Source organism: Pezoporus flaviventris, unplaced genomic scaffold (assembly GCF_033815535.1).
Source record: "Pezoporus flaviventris isolate CSIRO_AGI_PZ_B2104156 unplaced genomic scaffold, CSIRO_AGI_Pfla_v1 ptg000213l, whole genome shotgun sequence".
In the NCBI taxonomy this organism is placed as follows: Eukaryota; Metazoa; Chordata; class Aves; order Psittaciformes; family Psittacidae; genus Pezoporus; species Pezoporus flaviventris.
The window spans coordinates 1559753-1579404 of NW_026892761.1; the positions used below are offsets into that span (position 1 = coordinate 1559753).

The 19652-nt window shown below is 48.6% G+C and overlaps 2 protein-coding genes across 2 annotated transcripts in view; one reads left to right on the top strand and one right to left on the bottom strand.

The window, feature by feature from the left end:
- The window catches only part of ZGPAT (zinc finger CCCH-type and G-patch domain containing), a 36852-nt gene extending 17956 nt beyond the window's left edge, over positions 1-18896 (top strand). Inside the window, exons 2-7 of the mRNA XM_061441295.1 lie at positions 12728-13542; positions 14502-14635; positions 15668-15817; positions 16838-16969; positions 17761-18154; positions 18608-18896. Coding sequence (XP_061297279.1) covers positions 12893-13542; positions 14502-14635; positions 15668-15817; positions 16838-16969; positions 17761-18154; positions 18608-18746 — 1599 coding nt within the window. The 5' untranslated portion in view covers positions 12728-12892 and the 3' untranslated portion in view covers positions 18747-18896. The remainder of the gene's footprint in view (positions 1-12727; positions 13543-14501; positions 14636-15667; positions 15818-16837; positions 16970-17760; positions 18155-18607) is intronic.
- Positions 2558-12394, bottom strand: ARFRP1 (ADP ribosylation factor related protein 1). The gene is made up of 8 exons (XM_061441344.1): positions 12280-12394; positions 10968-11067; positions 10539-10626; positions 9663-9745; positions 9284-9365; positions 8918-8988; positions 4806-4906; positions 2558-3449 (listed from the first exon to the last, which is right to left on the bottom strand). Exons 2-8 carry the CDS (start codon positions 11058-11060, stop codon positions 3362-3364), a joined length of 606 nt encoding a protein of 201 aa, XP_061297328.1. The 5' UTR covers positions 11061-11067; positions 12280-12394; the 3' UTR covers positions 2558-3361.
- Positions 18897-19652: the final 756 nt, after the last annotated feature.

Consider the following 19652-nt stretch of genomic DNA (forward strand, 5'->3'; position numbering starts at 1 on the left):
GAATCAGGCTGCTGCAACAAGGTGGAACACATCACCTCGTGTGGGGATGGGATGGGTTTAGCTAGTATCAGCAGTGAGTTATTCTGTGTCTGTCCAGATCCAAATGAAGATGAAATCAGCACCACATAAATAGCACTGTGATCAACAGAGTACCAAAAGCATGAGAAGCATTAAGGAATGCTCTTGCCTCCCACTGCTAACACCTAATAGATGTTTGCACAGCAGGAATATTCCAGACAGGTGAGAGAAAGTTTATCTTCTGCCAATGTTCAAATAAAGTAAGTAGCGTAACTACCAGGGCTATTAGACACTTCCCTTTACCTCAGTGTAAGGCATGCTAAAGGAAAAAGTGATTATTACATACAGGTGATGTATGTGTTTCCCCTTGGGAAGATAAAGTGTCTCTCCAGAGACAGAACTGGCTGTAACCAGGCGTGGGCAGAATGGCTCTGTCTCCAAGGTATCAGATAGCTGAAAACCTGATTACATTTGAGCTACTCAGAAACATCCCTGCTTTGGTTGGAGGCCTTGCAGGGGGTTCACTTGCAATGCAAAAACATCTTTAATAGAGGTCTGTGCTTCTTGTAAGGACTTGGATAAGCACAAGTCTAAAAGATGATAAATTACTGTTTAAATTACTCATCAAAACATAATATAGTTATCAGCTACCAGCATGTCAGCTTGGAGTGTCCCAGTGGGATTCTTTTTCAGTAGAGCTTATGCATTACCATCCCTTTTGAGACAGCTTTCCCATGCCAGCTGCATCCACTGGTCTGCACTGAGGCATCATCAAGAGATAGACTGAAGCTGCAATAGGCCCAGCTGAGGGAGGAAGCCATCCTGACCTTGGGTAGCTGTGTTTATAACCACACAGAGCAGATGCAGTCAAAACCCCTGCTGACTTAGCAGCACTCCACGGTCTTCATGCTCCATGAAGTAACGCTCATGGTACCTGCTCAGAGACATCTGAGCCCAGACTGTGCTTGTGCAGCATGATCCTTATCTCACACCTGATACAGCACTGATCCAGCTGGATTCCTCCAGTACAGTCATGCTGCAAAGCAATTCAGCAATGTCCTGTTTACCCGCTGGCTTCTCCAGCACTTGGGAAAGCTTTCGACAGTATCAGGTATCTGTGGTGGTGGAAAAACCTGCTGGTGAGGCTGTTTCCTAAAGCAGGTGTTGGGACCCAAGCAGCTGCTTGTGTGGGCCCCATCACGTAACCAGTTACTGCTCTAGAAGCTGCACTGATACCACACTTTCCACTGCTGGTTTCAGAGGAACCCTCCCTGGTTTTCTGTGCACATCACAGCAGGCTCATATTTATGTATCACAGCTGATGAATCAGTCTGAGAACTGGGAATGCTGAAGTCAGAACGATTTGCTTTAAGGCTTCCTGCTGATACGTGCCACAAAGCAGTCTTTTTGTCGAGGTACTTGTGAGAACAACTAGGGCCTCACACTCAAAACTGGTTTCTTCCTCCCTGGTCTCCTAGGGAATAGGGAAAGGAAGAGAGGTGAGAAGGGTATGTGGAAAGCTTGGAAAAACCCTGCTGTCCCATTAATCAGACATTGCAAATTACTTGACTAAAGTGTTTTGTCTTTCAGCAAAGCCACTGGTTTCCATCTTCAGTTTAAGCACCGACCCTGCCAACCAAAACAAAGAGCCAGGACCACAAGGATACTCAGGCTTTCCGAGATGGCCAAGTAAGAAGTCACTGGTGTCCAGCACTTTTGTGCACTTCAAGCTCTCAGCCCTTCACATGCAGCACCTGGAGAAGGTGCCACTTCTTATGGCAGGTGAGTGGTCTTCAAGGGATCCTCTACCTTCAGAGAGCGTGTAAGATTTCCCCACTACGTCTAATGGAGCCCAATAACATCTCTGGTGCCTGGGTTAGATCTACCACTGTTTAATCCTTCTGGGATATGGCCCTGACATTGGCACCATTCGTATTTAACCTCGGGTACTGTGTTACACAAGCAATGGAAAGGGATTTGATCTCTCACCTGACAGTTTGTGTGGCCTTCTCCTATCCTATCTCCACTACTGAGGAGGAAGGTTCTGCTTTCCAGTATTCAATTATTTCCACTGACGTGATGTGCTCAATGACACAGTCCAGTTTGCCCCCACTCTTCGACCCAAAATGGAAGGGTCAAAGGGGATGAACTATGTTCTCTTACTAAAACATCCTGCAGTGAATTGTATGCAGAACATTGAGCAGAAAGTTCAGCAGAAAAGTCCTCTGACAGAAGCTGTGTCTCTAAACAAACACTACTACTGCTCAAATGGTGTTTGAATAATGTCCTCTTACCAATGCGAGTAAACCAGTGCCAGGAACAACTCACCCACTGCCAAACCACTGTAAAAAACACATGTAAGAAGAGATATTTGGTGAGATGTTAGTGATGCATCAGCACAATGACTAGCGGGGTAGGCTACATAAAAAGTGAGCAGTGTTTGGCTTTGAGAGCTGCCTTTCTGCTCGCTCTTGCCTGTCAAAAGACTAGAGGGTTAAGTACCACTATTTCCAAACATCAGCTGTTTCAGCAGGACAAGTTCAAAGAAGTAGGAAGCTTTATTGCATACTGATTTCTCCCTGCCTAGAGGTTCAGCTTTCAGCCTAGATCACAGAGTGGGCTTCAATTCATTCCAGTTACAGAAGATACCAATTATTCTTATCATTAAAGAGAATGCACAGGAGATTGGCAGTCAAAGCAAGGCAGTGCTTCTGGAGCTCGTGTCCTGTTCACAATACCCATTTTAAACAGTGTACCCTTGTGCAGTTGCTGGCCTCCACATCTGCATTTGCCACAGGTAAAAGTTACAAATCAACACGTCGACTGAAAATGGAGTTATAATCAACACTGTCCCTCCCCATTATACAAACAGCAGCATAACAGGGCCAGTTAACACCCCCTACAGCAACCCTGGGGCTGGAGCAGTGTGGTACCTCCTCAGTCTGAAGGGACAGCCATTGCCTAGGCTCTCCCTCCCCTCTCATATTCACCTACACGGTTCCTTCAGGAGTTCCTTCATCTCACTGGCCTCCAGCCTGTTAGACTAACAACTCAAGAACCACAAAGTAATACAGTAGAAAATTAAGTCCTTTGCATCTGCAGCAATGTGTAAGTTGCCACTTGGTCTATGCCCTCTGGTCAATGATTTAATACTTATTGTAAGAGATTCCCACCCCCCACCCAGCTGGAATCCTTTGCTCAAGTATTTTAGACACAGGAAGAGAATGTCTCCAAATTTAGGAAAGAATCAGCTGTAATAGAAATCCAGTGGACCACCTTCTTTAAAGGGAGCACAAAACTGTGTGGAAAAAGACTGTCCATTCCTTGGCTGACTTGGAACTTCTTACGTGATGTCCTTCTTCCTCGGGGGCCGGTGAATGTTCCTCACCACACACTTCACCATCCACTCGATTCCTTCGTTCACTCCTTTGCTAAGGAAATAAATAGACAATAGATTTCAAACCAAGGACAAAACCATGGCTCATGCAGCCCCTGAGCCCCCCACAAGAGCAAGTGAAGGGTTATTTGGGGCATTACTATGTTAGCTTCTCACCCATGCAAACAATGGGAGTCTGATTGCTTTTAACCAGTATATAAACTCCATCCCTTTCTTTTCTGGTGCCTGTACAAGTCTACACCCCATTTAATTAGTCAGTAGCTCTATGGAAACCTTGGGATGAGCAAGCATCAAACCACCTGAGAGCACCTCTCTGCTCTGCAGAGCTTCCCAAGCCAGGACTTCCACAGTTTATGTCAGTGCAAACTGAAACAGAAATTCTGTAAGGAAATTCCACACAGATGTGTTGTACAAACCTCACACAACTGAAGGAGTTGCGCTGCAGAAGATTATTATCTATTACTTCTCTTCTAGTCAGTGCTTAACCACTGTTCTTGGGTTATTCATCTGCTTAATGGCATTTGAGTCTTAGCAATGCTGCCAACAGAGATTTTTCTCATGGTTTAAGCAGCTTTTCTTATCCTTTGCGATGACTTGTATAATAACACACATAAAACCCAAAGCAATCTGAAAGCTCTGGATTCAGCACAGGCAGCAATTCAGACAGCAGTATTTCTGGCCATCTGGAACAGTACTTTAGACTTATGCCAAATTGCACTTATCACTCAAACTGAAAGTGCAACCAAAATATTACAAGACTCAACGCACAACAGTGACGACAAGGTATCAAGAGTCTAGTGGGCTGGTCAAGGTCATGGCAGCAGCTGCGTGCTGTGCAGCTGAGGAAGAATCAGCTTCCCAAATGCTGATGTGCTCTAGTCACTGTATCTTAAACCACAAGCGTCCCCAGTGTAAGAGCACTACTGGAGATTGTAATGTTATCTACACTACAAAGCTCATCTGCACGCCAAGAAGTCCAGACGCAAGAGCGTAATTACACCACCACCAGTGGAACACCACTCATCTCTCTGGCAGTGTCAGAAACAGCTGTATTTCCAGCTGATTTCTTACACAAAAGCCAGGAGCTGCAGTGAGGCAATGACTGCAAAGATTACTGTGTACAGGGAAGGGATGATAAAGCACAAGAATCAGCAGCTCCACATCCCGCTGCTCTCAGACAGCAGTGTATTTCCATTGGGTTTCATATGTGGGATTTACAGATGAAGTTACTGACCCTGTGCAAGTCCAAGGTTCACAACAGCGATCTGTATCTGCTGGGAAAGAAGTACAGCTCCCCCTCAGGGACTATTAAATCCTACAGTACTGCCCTGCTTGTGTGACTCCCTGCAGCTGCTCAGTTAACCAGCACCCCATCTGTTCTCATACTCACCCAGTCAGAGCAGAGCAGGCTTGGGTCAGGCAGTCCCTCTTCCCAATTTTGTTAATGCAGTCACTAAATGCTGTCTTGATGTCGGGGATGGACAGGCAAGTCTGCAAGGGAAATCAGAAGACCTTGCTTTCTACACTACAAGAGATGATGACCTTCTTCCAAATGAATCCTACCACATCCACAGTTGTGCTTCAGTCAGGGTGGCACAACGCTGTAAGCTCAAACCACCCCAAGACAACACCTATTCACAAAGCCTTCTGCAACTACCAGTTTCAGAACTCCAGCAGCTGGAGGAGCCACCTCTTTCACCTTGTCCATCTTTGAGGCCTTTGACAAGTCCACTTTTCCCATAGCAAAGTGGTGCTGTAGCCATTCCCCCCCCCCCCCCCCCCCCGCTTTAATCCAGGATGATCACGTCCCTTTTCACCCTCTGAAACAATCATGGCTTGCCCTAACTCCCCCAAAGCTGTTCAGTCATTGCTCTCCATAGACATCTGCATCAGGAGGAGTTTTGCCTCTGAGGAGATTTTGCACTATTCACACTGTTACAGCAGAATGATGCTGAATCACAACCCTACCCCTGCTTTCCCCTTGGATAAAGCACAGTACCACCACTGAAGCATCAATTCAGAGAAGCCCTGGCTTAGTGCTTAAAGGGAAGCCGTGCCCTGGAATCCTGTCTTACAGCAAAGGATGAGGCACATTACCCATCACTTCAACAAAGAGCATCTGAGCTTCTCGTGTTTGGGAGGAAATGTCAACTGTGGCTTCCAAGTTCCCCTCTTTTCCACCTCCATAGCCACGTTACAAAACGCTTGTTTAGAGATGTGTTTTGCTTCTCAACTGAAACCACACAAACCAAGAGCAAACTAGGGAAGCTGGTTCTGTGCTCACATCAACAGTGTACCATTACAACAACACAATCCACAGCTGACCTTTCTGGAGTGATGGTATCTACCCTGCATTCCAGAGGAAACTCGCACAACTGGACAAATCTGACTTCCCCAAAGGAATGCACCATGAACCATCTTTTCATGAAGGCTCTTCAAGACCAAGTGCAGCCAGGACTGACCTGCCTGCACAACCAAATTCCTTTTATGAAGAGTTCAGAACCCCAGATTAAGACTCAGGAACAACACCCCTAAGAAAGGAAGGTTCCATTTCTAGAGTCACCTGCAGAAAAGTGTGAGCCACTGTTTTAGGCAAGAAAGGTTGAAGTGTAGAGTCTGAATCCATTTGCCAAATCATAGAACTGTAGAACGGTTTGGGTTGGAAAGGACCTGAAGATCATCCAGTTCCAACCCCCCTGCCATGGCCAGGGACACCTCACACTAAACCATCTCACCCAAGGCTCCATCCAACCTGGTCCTGAACACTGCCAGGGATGGAGCATTCACAACCTCCCTGGGCAACCCATTCCAGTGCCTCAGCACCCTCACTGTAAAGAACTTCCTCTTTATATCCAATCTAAACTTCCCCTGTTTCAGTTTGAACCCATCACTCCTTGTCCTATTGCTACAGTCCGTAATGAAGAGTCCAGTGCAGGAAAGGTAATGCTGCTGCTTGGTCTCTCATCAGCATAAAACCTGAAGTTTAGGCTCTTTGACCATCTCAAGAGTAATCAGTCAGCAGAACAGAACTAAGACAGAAACAACAGAAAGGTGGACAGCCTCAGGAAAGCTATTTAATATAGATTTTAACCAGCCTGACCTATATTCTGTGCCATCTTTTACAAGCTCATTTTAAGTGAAAACTACAGCTTGCTTGAATTAAAGCAAGCTGATTTAAATCAAAACCAGCTGGCCAGGGAAGCTGTGGTATTGAAGCTGGAAATTTGGCAGCCATGAAGAAGGGCTATTTCCTAACAACTGTATGGAAACTCATCAGCGCTACGAGTCTTCAAATACATGCTGCTACTTACCATGACTCCTCTCATTTTGCAAAGACACGAGGAGGCTCTCCAACATTCTGGAGATTCCAAACTACATTCCTAAGATGTATTTTCAGATTAGGAAGGCAAAACTTGCTCCCAAAGACAGCACACAACTTCCAGTTCTTTTCACATCCTACTTTTCCGCTCAGTTTTTCCTGTATTAACAGTGCTCCAAAATGAAGCCGTTCTATCCTCAAGTTTTAACAGTTCATTCTGCTCAAATATACAGCTTTTCTAAACCTTTAACCAGCTGCATTCACATTAAAATGGCAAATACACATTCTTATTCTGCAGTAGGTAAGCCGAACTACCTGATATTGTCTGATTTGAAAGGGGCTCCACATGAATTATTATATGTTAGGCATTTAATTCCCCTACAAAGCTTTCCTTTAAAAACCAAACCAAACTCCCTCCCACAACACATGGGACCCAGCCTTTTAATAAATTACAGAATGATCCAGTTTTGAAGCTGCTGCTAAACACAGCATTCCCCTGGTACAACCCCCTACCCCCCATGTACAGCATTGTTATGACATTGGAATTGGTGTTCTATGCACTCTATGACTGTACTTTACCTCTAAATGCAGCTAAAGCCCACTCCTCCCTGGCAGTGCTGAGCAGATGAGATTTGGGGTAGTGGTGCCTATTAACAGCAGAATTCTTTCCTACAAGCAATATCCAAGATCATACCCTAGGAGCAGACCTCTAAATACACAATTTAAGTATTTATTAAATAAATAGAGCAAAACTATACCAACTGATAGTTTATAATCTCTTGTTCTACAACAGTAAAGACGCACTAAATGTGTGGGCTGGTCCCTAAAAGGGCAAGGATTCAGTTGTAGCTTTTAACTTGAGAACCTGTTCCAAATACCTCTTTCCAGTCATATACAAAGTCCCCATTTTTCTTTAGTCTGAAGAGGGTGCCAGAAGCACTGGTCTTTGCAGTACACCCCTACCAAAATATCCATACACCGCCATAGGGAAAATTGGAGCAGCTTTCCAGGTCACTGCATACAGTGTATTTCTCAACAGCTAAAGGCAAGAGTGCAGACTGCTCCCTGCTGTGAAGCTGTAGTGGTGCATGGAAATATGAGAGTATCACACAGAAAAGACATAGCAGTGATCACAGCCAAGACAGGAGCACAGATCAGCAGCTCTGTCTCAATCCCATGCTCTCTTTTAAGTGGAATTAGGCTTCTTCTGTTTCTAAGACTAGATAATCTTGCAATCATGTAAAAAATCTGCTGTGCTGCACACATGAAGCATAACCCCAAATCCTCATTTAAAGCCAAACTGGTGTCTATGGAATTCTCCGGTATTCCCGCAAGAACACTCACTGAGAGAGGTGTAAATCCAAGGGAAGAATCTGGGATACATTTGCATACTGAAAAAGACATGATCACAGCGCCAGGGCTGGTACTTCCAAACCGTACTGGAAGTCTCTGGCTCCATCTAGAGATTCATTCCTCGAACTGCAGCACTGGAATTCCAGCGGAAAGGAAGAAAACATGGAAAATACCACGGAGACTTTAGGCACTCTCCTCCCTGTTTTCCATGCTGGAGGAGGTGAGGACTGCCCTGGATGTGCCTCCTAAGCAGCCACACTGTAGTGTCCACTAACTTGTCAAACAGAAAACAAGAGGTTTGCAGTTCTGGGTACGCTACAAAGAATCCAAATATCACTACCAAGAAAAGGCATTCCATGGAACTCACTGCTGGTTTTGATGGAATGCTCTGGGACAAACAGAATGCTCCATTGAACAGATCTTATCTAGTTATGGGAAAGGGATGACATTGCTTCACATGCATTTATTGGGCTGCTCCCAGGTAGCAGCAGGGCAGCTAAACATCTTTTTGCTGAATAAACAGGAAAAAACAGTATCAAGATACCAAGTCATGATGCAAGAAAGACCAACCATAACTACATAGTCTGTTATCTTCATGTAAGGAGCTCAAAACAGCTGAGACGGACGTGCCTGTAGTAAGCTCATTTATACCACTGGAAAAGGGTTGGAGGAGAAAGTCAGTTAAAGCTAAATTCAAAGCACTTATTTCCAGCAGTGGGGAAGTGCCACAGGATCAGCCCAGGAACATGAAGCATATTTAACATGAACGCAGAGCTCACCTTTCCAAGGCTTATTTGCTCACTTAAGAAGTAAATCTGTAATAATATTACCTCTACATCTTGCTTGTTGGCCAGCACCAGAATGGGAACCCCCTCCAAAGCCTCACTGGTAATCATCTTCTCTGTAAAGCACAGAAACAAAACCAGAGCTTTAGTCACTCCTGGAAAATAAAGTTGTGCAAATGCTTGACATTGACTATGTCAACCTAGGAAGGAAGAAAGAGGCTCCTTCAAGGTCATTATAGGCTACAAAGGTGAGTCTTGTGTTACAGACAAGACAGACTTCAACAAAGTGCAAAAGCACTGCAGACGTGTCATTAACAGGCTTCAAGGACACAGGAATAGATGTGACAGCAATGAGTGAACTGTGCCCCAACACTGTGAAATCACAGTGCAGGTAAAACACAATGTACTCACCAAAAGCTCTTTTAGATTCGGAGAGCCTCTCCTCATCCGTGGAGTCAATAACGTAGATCACTCCATGAGATTCAGCATAATACTGGAAGGAGAACACAGTCATTAGTGCATTTATCCACTCCTTTGTTCCTCTTCCTGGGTTTTGGGGGTGAAATTTTGATACAACTCTTAAGTATGGGTTGGTAAGTGCTGTCTGTGAACACTAATGCAAATATTAAGCATGATCTTTGTTAATCTTGCACAGATACAGGTGAATCTCTGGAGAAGTGCTGATGCTAAATATTAGGGTTACCAAGAAGGCTGCATCATTACTAAATGCTCATCATGCTTCTAAAAGAGACAAAACCATTTCTAAAAGAAAAACAAAAGCATCTCCCACCTTGTCCCAAAGAGACTGCAGCTCCTCCTGTCCCCCCAGATCCCAGAACATGAGCCGAGTTTTGCCAACATCAATAGTACCAACTACAGGGAAAAAAAGACAAAATCCATTGACAGTGAAATGTTCTTTAGAGCACAAACACCTGCAAATCCCCTTAAGAAGTGTGGGGTAGAACAGAATTCCAGAGGAACACTCAGTGGCTACTCTCAACAACAGCCAAATACCCTCACAAATAGCAACACTGATATCAGGGTCATATCAATGCAAATGATACCAGGATCAAGGCAATGGATCAACTGCAAGGAAGCTTAGCTTGATCTTGGAGTGTAGCACTCAAGGGGAGTACTTGGGGGTTTAAGACTTCAGGGTTTTTAACTCAAAAGCTAAGAAAGCTGATGTTATTCTCTTACAAAAGACACGGGGAGTTGCGGGATTCAGTTTCTCCTTCTAGGAACTACTTTGCCCTTGCCAATAGACCTCACAGCAGCTTTCCAGCAGCCTTGCAGTATCTGAAGGGGGCCTATAGGGATGCTGGGGAGGGACTCTTCGTTAGGGACTGCAGTGACAGGACAAGGGGTAACGGGTTCAAACTGAAACAGGAGAAGTTTAGATTGGATCTAAGGAGGAAATTCTTTCCTGTGAGGGTGGTGAGGCACTGGAATGGGCTGCCCAGGGAGGTTGTGAATGCTCCATCCCTGGCAGTGTTCAAGCTTTAGTGTGAGGTGTCCCCGCACATGGCAGGGGGGTTGGAACTGGTTGATCTTAAGGTACTTTCCAACCTGAACTACTCTATGATTCTATTTCTAACCATTTCAAACAAGAACCAGCTCTTGCCCAACTGCAGCAAAGCTGAAGAATTCCAGAGAGATTACTTACTGTTTAAGCCCACAGTGGTTGTGATTTTGGACAGACTCATCCCTTTGTAGTTCTTGTTAAATCGGGTCTTGGTTTGTTCAAGGAAGGTCTGAAAAGGAGTAAGAAGCCGTATTTAGTCTCAAATTGGGGTAACCCTAATCCAAACCTCCCTCTGCGTTTCTGAGGAATCCAGCTGCAACAGACACTGCCCTGCTTAACCTTGGAACAAACCACCCTTCTTGTTCCCGATTTTAGCGAGGAAAGAAGGGATCACGGGTGAATATGGGATGAGTAAAACCCCAGCTACAACCTTCAAGGCTTATGCTAAGTTAAAGTAAGAGGGAAAAGGTGCTTCTTTGGCGTGACATCACTAAAATAACTCACAATACAATCCACCCTGCCTGGTGGATGTTCAGAATTGCACATGCCCCCCTCATAACCAGCACTTACAGTTTTCCCAGCATTGTCCAAACCAAGGATCAGGACGCAGTACTCATCCCTCTGGAACATGTATTTATAGAGCCCGGACAGCAGAGTATACATCCTGCTCCTGCAACGAGTACCAGGAAGTATTAGCAAACAGATCATTCCCAAAAGTCTCTCACGCCACAACGTTTCCCAACAGCAGATAAAGAAATGATGTTCTTCTTTTATCAGTAACTGTCGTATTTCAGCAATCCCAGGATAAATCACAGATCCAAGGCAGACTGTGAGTAACTCAAGACTGAGTCTTTAAACGCAAGTGAGGGATTATCTTCCAAAGAGCTTGACCTCTTTCTGCACATAGTGCCCCGTGTGCACTGCAAACACAACCCTCATTTGAAAACCACCCTGTTTGCTTCTGGGCTTAAACAAGAGCTAGCTATAACTGTATCCCAGGATCTTTAATGGTTGAACTGAAGGCAGTGAATCTTAGAAGTGCATAAAATCTCCTGCTTGTCTTAATTTAAGCCTTACCCAGTAACAAACTCTGTTACGGTATCCACTATACAAGTGTTTTGTCATCTTACAACGCCATGCAGATGAGGCAGGTAACTGCCAAAAGCACAAGACTAAGACTCAAAGCGACACAAACACTGGCACAGGGTGCCCAGGGAAGCTGTGGCTGCCCCATCCCTGGCAGTGTTCAAAGCCAGGTCGGACACAGGGGCTTGGAGCAAGCTGCTCCAGTGGAAGGGGTCCCTTGGAGGAGTGGAGGAGCTTTAAGGTCCCTTCAACCCAAACCAGGCTGGGATTCTATGACAAGATTTGCTAAGATACAGGAAGCAGCACGGGTACCATCTGACTCACACAGCATTGCAACAACTCTTCTGCTTAAATACTAACGGAACCTCGAGGCAAAGGCTTTGCACGGCAACCATCTGCGACCAAGTGTGCAGAGTAATATTCACTCTGAAGCGAAACGCCGTTCCCTGAAGGGGAAATACAGCTGCTCCGGCCCACGGGTGATGGAGGCGCTTCTGGCGCTGGGCACTCGGCAGGCGGACGGGGCACCTCGGGGCCCGGGGGGGGCTGTCCTACGGTAGGCACCAGGACCGCAGGATGGGGTCCGCTCCCCTTTCGGGCCACCGAGTGACCCTGGCCGGGCCCAGCTACCGGAGACACCCCCCCCCCCCCCCCCCCAGCCTGACAGGGGGGGAACGGGCCCTCACCGCCATTTTCCCCCTCACGGCCAGCTCCCGCCCCGAGCCCAGCCGCGGCCCTGCCGCCCCCCGAACGCGGAGGAGCGGAGGACAGAGCCCGACACCCGCGGGCTCCTCACCCGGTACCGGAGACCCCGCTCGCCACACCGCTCCTCAGCGCTCGCCATCGGCACCGGCCGCCGGCGCCATGGCCCCCCCCCGCGGGGAACTCTGGGAAATGTAGTTCTGGCGCTGGGGAGGAGCGTTGGGTGTCTACGGGAGGAGGACTACAACTCCCAGAATGCCTCGGGAGGCCTCAGTGCGCAAGCTCTGAGTCAGCGGGAGAAACCGGAAGAGGAGGTGATAGGGGTGTCATGGCGGCGGTGCGGGAGGGAAAGGAGAGTTGAGGGGTGAGTGGGGCCGCCACGGCCGGGCCTGGTCGGGAGCTGCCGCCAGCCCCGAGGCGGAGGGGCCGCGGGAGGAGCAGGGTTTCAGCGTCCTGGAGCGGGCGCCGTGGCGGGATAGGGGAGGGCAGGGCAGGGCCGGGCCCGGCCTTTCCTCAGACTCTCTCATCGCCTTTCGCTGCAGGAGCATCGGCCTGGTTCCTTCGGAGGGGAGAAGCAGGACGGGGGTGGATGGTGGCTTCTGCGGACAAGGGTTTGTTACCCAGAAAGGCGCTGGGTTTAAGTAACTCTGGGTACGTGCTAAGTTCCCGTAAAGGACACAGTTAAACACGCCTTTGTTGTGCTGATAATGGATGAAGAGAGTCTGGAAGCAGCAATTCAGACCTACAATGCCCAACTGCAGCAGGTGGAGCTGGCCCTGGGAGCCGGCCTGGACCCGTCCCAGCAGTCGGACTTGATTCAGTTGCAGGAGGATTTAAAGCAGCTGATAGAACTGACCGAGTCCAGCCTGGTGTCTGTCAAAAAGAGCAAACTTCTGGCGACTCTGGATACAAACGCTGCCTCCTCCTCCACCCCAGGAGGTCCCCTGGAGCAGGGCACCGACCCAGAGACGTCTGCCCAAGATGAGGAGTATGCTGCCTTTAAAGAAGCCATTGCTGAGATTGGAAGTGATGCGAAGCCTTCAGCTGATAACAGTGAGATGTCAGCAAAGAGGGATGAGGAAACTGATGGCAGAAACGAATCAAAACACAGTGAAGAGGAGAAGGAGTCTGACAGAGAGGAAGAGGAGGAGGAGGGATTGAGCGGGATGAAGGTTAAAGCTCCCTACTACAGCTCCTGGGGGACGCTGGAGTACCACAATGCCATGATTGTGGGGACAGAGGAGTTGGAAGATGGCAGTGCAGGGGTGCGAGTGCTCTACCTGTACCCAACCCACAAGTCCCTGAAGCCCTGTCCCTTCTTCCTGGATGACAAGTGCAGATTCAAAGAGAACTGTCGGTAAAGAAGGCAAAAGGGGGTGGGAGGGGGTTTCTGTCCTGCTGCTGCTGATGCCGCGGTGTTCCGAGGGATAAACCTGCTCTGGAAGTGCCGCGTTTGGCTTTTTTCCCCGAGGAAAATTGGCCTTTTTATGGCTTTTGAAAGTGTGTTTTGGTGCAGTGGCATCAGCGTGGCTGTTTGCTTCCGCTGAGGCAGAGGTGAGATGGGAAAGTTGCAGAGAATCAACTGCACCCAAACAAGTGGCTACATTAACAACTGAGCGTTCTAAACTAAGCCAGCAAAGCCTGGCTGTCAGTAGTTCGAGCATTCACGAGAGGCCAGAGGGTCTCTTACCACTGGGTAAGGCCTTGAGCAGCTTGATGAGTTGGACTAGAGACCTCTGTATCCATGAGATCCTGCTCGTCCCAAAGGACCCATGAACTTTTCTACTGGATGTATCAGTAGCAAAGAGAGCCTGATGCTCTGGGGTGGGGTGCTTTCTTCATTATATGACATAAATAGTGTGTTCAAGGTGAAAAATTAATAACTTGTATGACCTTAGAGCAGCTCCCAGTGCCTAAAGGGGCCAACAGGAAACCTGGAGAGGGGCTTTGGACAAGGGGGAATGGCTTTAACCTGACAAAGGAGAGGTATAGGTGAGACATTAGGCAGAAGCTCTTCCCTGTGAGGGTGCTGAGGCGCTGGCACAGGGTGCCCAGAGAAGCTGTGGCTGCCCCATCCCTGGCAGTGTTCAAGGCCAGGGTGGACACAGGGCCTTGGAGCAAGCTGCTCCAGTGGAAGGGGTCCCTGCCCGTGGCAGGGGTTGGAGCTGGAGGAGCTCTAAGGTCCCTTCCACCCCAAACCATTCCAGGATACCCTAATGGCCATTGAAGATGCATCACCCCTGACAGCTTGTTGGCACTTTCATCTCAAGCCTGCTCCAATGAGGTCGGTAATTCCTCTTCTCCCTTCCCTGGCAGGTTTTCCCATGGGCAGGTGGTCTCTGTGGAGGAGCTTCAGCCCTTCCAGGAGCCCAACCTGAGCACGCTGGAGGTGGGCTCCTCCTGCCTGGCGAAGCACAGTGATGGGATATGGTACGCAGCAAAGATAACTGGTGAGTCTGAGTGGGCTTTGCAGGATTCCATGTGGAAGATGGAGGCTGGTGCTTACATGAATGTAGAACTTGGCTGGTTTGGTTAATGGTAGAAAAGCTGTAGCCCTACAATGGAAATCTTGACATAGCTGAGAAAATACTCTGAATTTTGTTAAACTTGGGAAGGGAATAGGCCAGGAAACAGGAGAATGTTAGACAAAAAGAAGACATAAAGATCAGGATCTGAAGGGGGCCTATAGGGATGCTGGGGAGGGACTCTTCATTAGGGACTGTAGTGACAGGACAAGGGGTAACGGGTTCAAACTGAAACAGGGGAAGTTTAGATTGGATCTAAGGAGGAAATTCCTTCCTGTGAGGGTGGTGAGGCACTGGAATGGGTTGCCCAGGGAGGTTGTGAATGCTCCATCCCTGGCAGTGTTCAAGGCCAGGTTGGACAGAGCCTTGGGTGATATGGTTTAGTGTGAGGTGTCCCTGCCCATGGCAGGGGGTTGGAACTGGATGATCTTAAGGTCCTTTCCAACCCGAACTGTTCTGTGATTCTATGACAGTGTCTCTGTTAACTGCCCAGGAAGGGAGGAGGCAGGTGATGCAGGGATTTGCATGCATGTTGGGTTCGAATTACAATCATCTCCTCTTGTTTAACCAGAAGTCAGGGACTGGCCCTGCCCATCAGCTGCTGACACAGGCTTCTCCTGGCCTGGGATTTCTCTCTTTCCATCTTTCTTTGCCTGTTGTTAGGTCAGTGGGGAGCAAGTCTTTAACTTCGCTTTGATTCAGTTTCCAACAGCCCATCTTAATTATTAGAAGTGAACCTTTAAGTCTCAACACAGGCAGCATGGAAGAAGCTTTTCATTGCAGTGGGTGCTTCTTCCTCCCAGACAAAAGCACAAAGCAAAAGCAGATTTTCTTTAAAACACATGTTCTTTGGCCGTCCCTCTCTCCCATATCATTCCCTGGAGCTAACTCTGATTTAGAAAGCCCTCTGTCAGTTGGATACTTACTGGGTTCTTGTCCTTGCTTTTCCTTCTATAGACATCGACAGTGGTTACTACACGGTGAAGTTTGATTCTCTGCTGCTCAAGGAAGCTGTTGTGGAAGGAGACAGTGTCATTCCCCCGCTGCGAAGTGAAGAGGCTGCCGAGTCTGATGAAGACAGTGTTGATGATTCTGGTTATGCTAAAGGTGCGAGCAAAACACCTTGAGATCTAGGTCTGCCTTCCTCTGGGACCTATGGAATTACTCTCCTGGAGCTGCCCTTATAAGTGTCTCACCTCTGATGAAAGAGCAAAGCACCTCTTTGTATGTTGCTGAGCAGTAATCAGCTGGCATGTTACAATTGCAAACTAAAACCTTTGGTTTATGCAGGCTGTTGGGCTGTGGGTTAATGAAGGTTGGAGGTTTCCATGGGAACTTCCAGTATGTGAAAGAAGAGGGTTTGAAGCAGAGTTCCAGGCTCGGAGTCTGCTTCTTATGTGCCTGGCTGAGTTGAGCTAATAAGTGAGTGAGGAGACTTCCTTGTCTCTGAGAGCTTTGTGTAGCTACATGAGTAGAGACCCCAGTAACTGTGAGTGTTTGGTCCTTCCAGTGCCTCGATGAGGTTGGAGGAGCAGCCATGCCCTGTTTCACAACTGAAAGCTGACACAAAGAGAGCCCAAGTGACTTCTTTGAGATTAAACAGGCAACACCGCCCCTGTGCCAGTGCCACAGGTACATCACAGGGACAAAGTTGTGTCCTGGAGCTCTTTACATGTCACCTAATAGAGATTATTGCATCCTAATAACACAGAATTAGCCTTGTGGCCTAGAGGAGCTTCATACCAGAGACATGAGCTGGAGGCACAGGATAAGTGTGATGTGCCACTGTGCCAAAGTTTACTCTGATGGTGTATGTCACTCTATCACCATCCTGGAAGGAAGGAAGGAAAAGAAGCATAAAGACTCCTGGAGGACTCTGCCTGGAACTGTGGGGTGGTGCATACATTAAATCAAGTGAGAGCTCATGTTAAGTGACTTGCTGTGCAATGTTCCTAAAAGTGAGAGCTCAATAGGAACTAAACAGGGCTGGAGGAGCATCCAAATGGTTCTGGGGTGTGAAAAGTACATTGTACTGGGGGCGTTTCATGCTGTGAGGATGCCCACATGAAGGTTTTGCATAGCAGCTTCATTTCCATGTTTCACTGATTCTTCTCTCCTGTGCCACAGTGATAGATTCAAGAGTTCCAGAGAATGGGGAATGGTCTCCTGCATGCAGCTCCTCCTTCGGTGGCTGGGAAGCTCATACTCGTGGTATCGGCTCCAAACTGCTTGTTCAGATGGGATACGAGTTTGGGAAAGGTAAGGGGGAAAGAAGGGGGTCCTGGTGCTGCCTCCATGGTTCCTAAAGCTAGATAAGAAAAGCAAGGTTTTGGATGAAGCTAAAACTTCCCTGTGCTGAAGATAAGAGATAAGGCTGGAGCTGTGTGAGGCATCACAGCTGTGTTGGGAGGCAAGAAGGGATAACTCAGTTAAGGAAGTAGAGGCACATGTGTGTGTGCACCAGCCCCTCTAGGGTAATAACAGAAACTGGAGGCATTTGGAACCATGGTCAAGTTGATGATTAAAGCCATGAGAGCTGTTGTGTGAGATGTTCAAAGGCTTTAGGTGGAAGGGAGCTGATCCGTGATGCTTCTGATGTCTGTGTTAAAGCATCTGCTGGCTCTAGACGCAGACTTCAAAGCCTGCTCAACCAGCTTCTCACTACACAAATTGCCTTGAGCCTTGGGGGCTTTGGGAGGGCAGTCTGCTCCTTGCAGTTGTCTCTGCTCCTCCCAGAGGAACCAAACCAGTTTGAAGAAGAAGCTGACTTGAGGATCTGAGAACATGGGGCTGAATCTGGTTTGACAGAAACCAGCCTGACCGATGGCCTGGGGTGTCTTATCACATCTTCTGCTGTCAAAGGCTCCTCTCACAGTGTCTGCACCCCCAGTGCTGTGGCCTTTGCTGCTCCCCTTGACTTGGATGGGAGTCACAGCTTCTTGTGCCTGCTGAGCTGTTCCAAGCTTGTGGCTGTCAGCGTGAGCTTGTGCTGGGAGGTGGCTCGGAGAGGGGATGTCCTCACTCACTGCAATCACTTGGTGTCTCCTCAGGGTTAGGGAAGAACTCTCAGGGCCGAGTGGAGCCAGTGCAGGCCGTGGTGCTGCCTCGAGGGAAGTCCCTTGACCAGTGTGCGGAGGTGCTCCAGAGGAGGAAGCAGGGGAAGCTGGACCCAGGCAAATCCAGGAAGTGCCAAGCCAAGGGAAGCAGCCGGAAGCCTTCCCACAACGTGTTTGACTTCCTGAATGAGAAGCTGCGAGGGAAGAGCTCGGGGGAGAAGGCTGGAGGGATGGCAGTGCCCAGGAGGACCAGCAAAGAGATCTACCACGCCAGCAAGAGCACCAGGAAAGAACTGAGTGTCCGCCTCCTCCAGACAGTGGAGAAGATCGAGCAAACCCAGAGGGATATCATAGGAATCCAGCAGGCCCTGGAACGCAACATTGGGCGGTAGGAAAACGGCCTCTTTGGGACTACAGGGGGGACTGAGAATTCTGGGGCTGCTGGGAGAAGGGCTGGGCTTGAGATGAGGTATAGGAGGAGTAAGTGATGTGTGTGGATGAGATCTAAGGGGGAGAGGAGGAGAGAGACTTTAGTGTGTGCTTCAGACCAGCTTGGACACTGGCAGGTGTGTTTGGGGTCCTTTGGCTGGAATTGAGGCTGTGGTGAAGAGAGGAAAGGTGCTGGAGTCTTTCCTTCTCATACCCACCTCTGCCGTGCTGCTGAGCATCAGAGGAGGATGTTTTCTAGCCCAGATTGTGCTGAGCATCAGGTTCTTCCTGGCTTTCAGCAGGTGGCTTGTCCAAATCCCACAGGAAAGGGCAAACCTTCCTGGGACGATGATGACAAGCCTTTGATCTTACCCCTGCAGGATGACTTTGCCATTATGTTTTTTGCTTCTAGGCACAGTGTTGCTACAGCTCAGCTGAAGGAGAAGCTGGCTAATGCCCACAAACAGCTGGGGCAGCTGCAGGCCCAGGAAGCCAGTCTGCAGCAGGAGCAGAAGAAAGCAGACACACACAAGAAGATGACTCAGTTCTAGTCTCTCAGAGAGGTGTTTGGCTGCAGTGATTGTCTTTCCAGCCAGCCCTGGTGCTCACAGCCTCAGAGCCTGGGGGAGCCTTCCTGCTCCTCCGGGTCTCAGGCTGCCCAGCCTGGAAAAGGGGCTGAAAAGCAGTCATTCCTATACCCAGATGGCTCCGAGCATTGCTGGGAAGGGGAGGAGCACACATCCTGGAAGCAGTCAGTGGGCCTGAGCCACAAGAAACAGGATTCTCTGCTCTCTTTGCACACTTCTTCCCTTTGCTATCACTACAGAGTCTGTAGCTCCTCTGATGGTAACGTTGCTGGCTCCACAGCAGCTGAGGAGGGGCTTTGAAAGCCCCACATCCTGCGTCAACTGTGGCTTGTGTCGGCAGCCAACTGACAAACACAGAGCAGAGGCAGGGTCCCAAAGCAGAGCAGGGTGAAAACAACAAAGGCCAATGGCTTCAGCTGCTCTCTGCCTTGCAGGTTTTGCCATGGGGTTCAGCTGAGAGCACAGTTTGGGGGGGAGCAGCTCCTCGTAGCCTCAGTGTAATGAACAGGCAGAAAACTGGCAGCTTGGAGGTGGGCTCTTGTTGCTTCAAGCTTCAGGTTTCATCTGTTTGGGTGTAAGAGTATCCCAGGACATGCTGTAGCCTCTTTGACTTGGCATGGTGCTTCCACAAATGGAGTGCCAAAGCTGGCGGGGATAAGAGGAGAGTAACAGAGCTTCAAACCTCCCAGGTTCTGTCCCAAGTGGCTCGCTGGACATGGGTCCTCTTCTTAAGCCCCCTCAGGGCCTGGATCCAGCCCCTGGCTGAGCCCTGAGATGGGTCTGTGCGGTGCAGCCCTGTGTGTGGCAGAGCTTCAGGCCGGGCTGGAGGCAGGTAGAGCAAGCAAAGTGCCCTTCCCTGCAGCGTGGACA